This window comes from Erithacus rubecula (genome assembly GCF_903797595.1).
Source record: "Erithacus rubecula genome assembly, chromosome: 1".
Lineage (NCBI taxonomy): Eukaryota > Metazoa > Chordata > Aves > Passeriformes > Muscicapidae > Erithacus > Erithacus rubecula.
In genome coordinates this window covers 95,599,685-95,606,361 of record NC_136658.1, presented here as the reverse complement: position 1 = coordinate 95,606,361, position 6,677 = coordinate 95,599,685, and the positions used below count along the sequence as shown (strand labels likewise).

At 42.2% G+C, this 6,677-nt stretch overlaps 1 protein-coding gene across 1 annotated transcript in view; it reads left to right on the top strand.

Annotated features, from left to right (window-relative positions):
• The window catches only part of ASB9 (ankyrin repeat and SOCS box containing 9), a 12,797-nt gene extending 11,398 nt beyond the window's left edge, over positions 1–1,399 (top strand). The window contains 1 exon segment of the mRNA XM_079297637.1: positions 1,209–1,399. Within this exon segment, the coding sequence (XP_079153763.1) occupies positions 1,209–1,333 (125 nt within the window). The 3' untranslated portion in view covers positions 1,334–1,399.
• Positions 1,400–6,677: the final 5,278 nt, after the last annotated feature.

Below are 6,677 nucleotides of genomic sequence, written 5' to 3'. Positions count from 1 at the left end.
CCAAAAATGTACTGTGTTTTTGAAGAGCATGCTTGTGTTTTGCAAAATATTTTCCAGTGTAGTGTCACTGCTTGTGTTTTGATAAGTCTTCATGTTTTGGGTTTGGTTGTTTTTTCTTTTAATGGAAGCTTTTGTTTTTTTAGTGAGATGTTTTCAGGCACAGCATTTATCTGTGGGGTCAGAGTCAAGAACAAGTGCAGTGTGATACTGCAATAGTATAACTAGCTTGCCTTGTTTTGTAGCCAAGAGCAGGTAACAGCCCATATGCTGGCTCCCAGCAGAAGGGTGCAGCCCTTTGCATGGCCCTTCTGATAGCACTGCAGCTTTCAGCCTTGCAAAGCTGCTGGGAATGTGGTGTCCTGCCCGAGGGGAGTCTCAAAATCTGATCAAAACTGCTACCTCACTGCATTTTTGTTGCTGGCTCCCTTCCTTCCCTTGCTCTGCAGGAAGGAGGGGGCTTGAACTGTCCCTTCCCAGCTCACTCACCTCCCTCTCACCTTCTGCAGTGTCCCTTCTCGTGTCCTCCCCACTCCCTGCATCCAACCCTCTCTTCTGAGCTGCCCTCCCACAGCCCCTGCCACCCTGCACACTCATCACTGCTGTACAATATGCTCTGGAGGGCTGAACACTGACAGTGCTGCAGGAGAAACTCCACAGAGGATCTTCCTCTTCCTGAAAAGAATAAGTGACCCAAACAAGAGTATAATGCTATTATAACATTTTTTTATATTATAACATTTTTTTACAAAGTGACACAGATTTTCCAACACATCTCCTATCTATCAATATGGGACTGGTTAACCTGGAAGGTTTAAATAAAGAACAATGTAGTGTTTCTTTTGCTTTGTATTCATCACTGTTATGAAATAGCCTCAAGAAAATAGTGAACTGAAATCTTTCATCTCACTAGGGGAGTGAGAGGAGGAGAGGGCTTTTAAAGTAGCACCAATGAGCTCTTCTCAGACAGTACAAACATTTGCAAAGCTTAAAAGGGAAAGGCTGATGCTGCTGATGCAAATTGGGTAACGACAGAGTGACTAGGCATGGACTGGGTTGCAGGTGGGCAGGTGCCCTTTGGGGGATGCAGGTTTGAATTTTCACTGCTGAGGGGTGGTTTGCAGGGGTGAGTTGCACAGCTGCTGTCTCAGGTTTGTAGTCTTGGCATTGTAAAGCCATGTGTGTAACCTGTTCCCTGGATCTTTCTCCAGGGCCACTGTCCTTGATGCAGCTGTGCCGCCTGTGCATCAGGAGGTGCTTTGGATACAAGCAGCATCAAAAAATAACTGGACTTCTCCTCCCAGATGAGCTGAAACATTTCCTTCTACACATCTGAGCCTTTTCATGTTCAAAACAGTGCCTTTAACACAGCAAGGTTTGTGGACTTTTTTCATCACTAGTGTTGCCAGTGTTTGAAGTGATAATTTTTGGCAATTTTTGGACTGCAGTAAAGCCTGGGTCTGAGAAGCACATGACTGACCAACTTACTCAGCCCTCACTGCATCACCCCCACCAAATCCTTTTGGAAAGAAATAATCCTGCGTGGTTGCATGGTGAAGCTTGGAAATGTGCTGTGAGAACCCCCTTGAAATCACAGAAAATTAGTGTAACATTTTAAAATAGATCTCTTGATTCTCTGGCACAGTTTCAGAGGTCTTGTGGTTGACAGCCCCTTACAAAGAAAGCACACATCCCAGCCCAGCAGTAAGAGCATTCCATGTGAACATCAGGCACCCAGGAGGGCTACAGAGGTTTTGCTGAAAGCAGTGCTCATGTGCCTGTCATTTGTGGGGCTGTGCCCACACCACCTCGACTGACGGGAGGGAACCCAACAGAGCCCACCTGCCAAGCAAGGAAGGCCCTCTGGCAGAAGTTATTTATTTTCTAAGGTGCCACACTGCAGACAGATAAACACCAACCAACAATCATTTGCCTCTGGGCCAGCATCTGAAACAAGCCTTTTTGCCAAGACAGCAAATAGGTCACTGCTGATGGCAGCTCCCTACAGTGCAGTAACAGTGGGGCAAAAGTTTTAATCATGCATTAAAGGTAATTACTCCTGACACTTTGAGACATAGAAGGGTTATACTTCAGAACTACCCTTTTTCTCCTTGTATCATGTTGTTTTCCAAGGACACAGGCTATCAATAGCAGGCATTGAGTGTTCCCCTTTGCTGCCTGAAAATTAGGTATATTTCCTAAGTGGTTTTCAGCATGCATCAGAAAAACAACACCTTCTCCACCCCTTCTCCACCTAAAAAATATATTAAGAGTAGAGATAATATTTTTTCCTGGGAGAGTTGCTAGCTCTTTCATAGCATTTTCCATGGGAGTGGTAATAATAATGCCTCTAATGTGTGGTCCTAAAACAAACAATGAAATCAAAGTCCACTCCAAATTTTAAAAACAGTGGACAATTACTGCCCCCTGCTCAGTTGCTGAGTAGTTGACTCAGTGTATAACCAAATATAGTTCTTTTTCTACTTAAGAACAAATATTTCTAGCTAAACATTGACACTGGGCATTTTTCTTTGCCTTTCAGAAATGGGTCCTGCTGCCACAAACCAAAGTGCATTTGTGACCACTCTGCTCCCTTGGGTGCTCCCCTGGGGGGATCAGCTGCCTGATTCATGTGGGAGCAAGGATGCTGAGACTCCAGCTCTTCTTCCCCTTGCCCTGTTTCCTTCTGAGCTCTAAACCAAAGTGATCTGCATCACCTGGGAGCAGCAGCATCCCCTCTCCCTGAGGGGCTGCTGTGTCCCCTGAGCTGAAGGTGCCTTGTCACCACATGCATCTCTGTGCTCCTGGAGATCCTTTCTCACTGGGCTGTGGACTCTGTAAGAGTGGGCTGGGAGTGCAGAAACTGCTGGCATCACTGACACCAGCAGTGAGAGATACAGAGCCCTCATCTCACAAATGGAGAGACTGGCAGCCTTCAAATCTATGAAAGCTGATTTTGGTGTTCACCAGTGTGAGCAGTGCCAACCTGCCATGTGCAAGTGGAAGGTTAGAGAGGGCAGATCCAATGCTACCTGGATGCTGGTATTTGATATAAATCACAATTCAACTCCTTGTCTGCCCAACATGGCTGCTGGCTATAGGTATCCAGTGTGATGGTGTGTTTGCTTTGTGTTGACCAAACACAGCACAGTTCTGTGGGACACTACATTGTACCCTAAAATTACAAACACAGCTAGGTCTCTAACTCCTCTGGTGATAGAGACACTTGGGAATGTGTCCCTTATCTGATCCAATTCATCACATATCTGAGCCGTGCAAAAATTAACTGGCTGATTTAAGATGGCCTTCTAGAAGGTTTCCCTCATGCCCAAGAAGAAAAGTAGACGTCTGTCTTCACAGAGGTTGAATAAAAGCAGGTGTCTGGGATGGGAAAGGTATGTTCTTCCACAATCAGTGTCTTGGTTAAGCTGAATCTGCATTGAGCAGGCAAGGAATGGACAATGAACCTAGTGCTTAACTTTTGGACATTAAAGTGTGGATAATCTCTGCTTTGGTGACAGTGGCAAGCTGGAGATACATCTCATTAAATTGTAGATGATGAAGAACATTTTTATACATGCTAATTTTCCTTTTGCCTTTAGGCATCTTATTTTGTAACTTCAACTGATGGGTTTATAGGAGTAATGATTATACCAGGAGGAAATTGCTCTGAGAACCAGGTGAGAGTGTTGCTTCTAGTTTGCTTTTCTTATGAAAATTTAATGGTATGACTGTTTACTTGAATTTCTCTGCCCAAGTGTAATTAGGATGAATTTTGTATGCTCAGCTTGTGTCATCTCAGTGTGTTTACTTATTTATTTTCATAAAAATTGTGGCCAACACTGGTGAATTACAGCTTTATGCTTCAACTCTTATCCAGATACAAACAGTAAAAGTATAAGATGCAAACTGAATAAGCTCATTATAGGTGAGGTTTGGATTTTTTTTTTCTATATTTGAAACCATTCAAAATGTAATGAAGGACTTAAATGATTGTCAGGAATATATTTTATCAGATTCATTCATATTTTTATATTAACAGTTTAATGGTAGTTAAGCCACAGTTTTGTAGAATATTTTTTCAGAAATAAATAGTTTGTACTCTTTTGCTTGCTAGTTTGTTTTCATTCAGTTTTTAAATGATAGCCCTAATTTTGTGGATTGATTGATAATGGAGTTTTGAATTCTAATTTCTTGCAATTTCACCCGCAGGCAGGTAGCAAACAGATTTCCTCCAAATAAAACTATAGTAAAGATGAGACTAAAATGCACATACTGTGCAAATCTTGCCTTTTGTTGATGTTTCAATGTAGAGCTAGACTCCTGAAATTCCTTCTTTGCTCACTTGAGTGTTAGTGAAAAGGAGATAGAGATTCCACAAAGCAGGAAAAGATGTAAATTTAGCTGGTCACTGTCTTCAGATTGGTTTTGCCTTTTTTTTTTTTTTTTTGCATAAATTAATTTCTCCTGCCAACCAATCAAAAGGCACATGGAATGTTCTGGTGCTGTTGTGTGTTTGTACAGCAGGAGCCCTTTAGTGGCAGTGAGAGTGTGGAGGTGCCTGTGTGGTCAGAAGTCCAGAGGTGTGGAAGGGCTGTCATTCCCTCTCTATTAGATGCACTGGGGAGATGTGGATTTTTCTGATGGATAAAGAGCTGCTTATGGAAACTGTGGAACTAAAAGGAAACAATGGATTTAAGCAAGACAAGGATCTTTTATTTTACTGAATTATATCTGATGCAATAAATCTTTGCAGTTGTTGGGTGGGATCAGCCACATTCCAGGACAGAGCTCTTTATTCTGCAAAGGTCCACAGCTGTCTTGTCCTTTTCTTGTTGTTTTAGATTTTCTCTTAGCTGGAAACCACAGACATGCAAATCTAGTAAATGTAACATACAGCTTTGGAGGATATTCAGAGAATATCCTCTTGCCTGTCCACTGACATGAATTCTCTTCAAGATGACTAAGAAAGAAATAAATTTTACTTTACTAGCTTAACAAAATGGGACAAAATAGCTGAAAAATAGTAGATTAGTGGTGGAAAAAGAGAGTACTTTTATGCCTAATATAGGATATATTCAATTCCCATCGGACCCATGTTCTTGAGAATCATGGGTCTGAGACTTGATGCTCCTGAATCCACCTTTTCTTATTTAACACATGCACTGTATTTGTCAAAATGGAGGCTGCCACGCTGTGCAGTTCCAGCCTGAACCCTGCTGGCTTTGGATAAAAGTTTCCAGGAGTTATTTCTATGCATATTGAGCAATTATTTGTCGTCCCTTGACACATTGCTCAGCTCACTGCTCCAAGGGATATTCACTTTCATGCACCAGGCAGCATTTGATGCAAAACTGTTCTCTAGGATACCTAGGGGAGTCCACTTTCCTTTAAAATGACAGCAGTGAACTATTGCTGGGATGAGAAATGCTTCAAATTCTTGTATCATTGAACAGACTAACCCTTACTGCATCCCTTCCTCAGTGCTGGGGAATACCTGGCTCATGTCACTGTGCAGCAAGGTCTTGTCTCTTCTGAGCCAGGTGAAGCCTTTCCTTTCTGAACTACTTCCCTTTGCACTTTTAAAGGTCTTGAAGCTCATTAATCATCACTGATTCAAGTGACACAGCAGTAGATTTGTGGCTTTAGTGGCTGTGAAGTGAAATTGAGTTTGTAATCTGTCAGCTGTCTCACTTCACAAATTAAACTCTGGAATCTCTGCCGAGTCTACAGCTTTTGAAATCCCTGCAGCTTTTCTTTCTGTGGTTTGTAAAATGCAGAGGTAGCAGCTCTTTGTCTCATGAAAGCACTGACTCTGAATCACAGAGGTTCACACAGCCCTTGGAAAGATGCTGTGAATAGGACTAGTGTAGGGTTGTCTCATTGTCATCGAGACTGAACTTTTTATTATCTTATTTTGAGGACAGGGAGTTGCATTTTTTTTCCCTCTGATTGAATATTTGTACCAAAACAGGAACAGTTGGTGTTGGGAATTTCTTCATGGAGGACAAAGCTCCTGGCAGCTGCTCTGCTCTCCCCAGGCCTCTCTGAAGGAGCATCACCCCTGTGTTTGACTCTGCTTTTTCACCCTTTGTCAGAGCATGGGGACTGAGACTGACAAACTCTTTGTTCCTTCCAACTCTTTATATATAACTTTTCCTACAAGTTTGTAGGCAGAACCTCTGCCTCTCCAAGTCTCTTCAATGAGGACTATGGACATCCCTTTCTGAAATAACTCAATTGATACCCATTGGTTCAGAATAGGTGACCAGTGCATTTCTGCTCCTCAGATAATAATAATGGTAAGCACAAGCTGTGAGCATGTCCTGACTTCCCTGGGATTATTTCTATTCCCTTGTCCCACAGAAAAGATGGAACACTGCTCTAGTTCTGGAAGTACCAGCTCAGTCTCTTTGTGCACTGACTGCTAGGAGGAGGTGGTTTTGTCTACAGTTCCAAATAATTTTTTCAGTCAGCCAACAACCCTTAACAAAACCTTTCCCCCATAGAGCAAAAGTTAAGAAGTAGCTTTGTCTCTTTTTCAAGCTATAATTACTTTTATTATTTCTCAGAGTAGAAAACAAACAAGCACAACCCCAAACAGTTCAATCCAAGTCAAAGAAATTGCTCATTTTTCTTGCAAGAACAGAAGAAAACACATGAAAAATATTATCTACCAG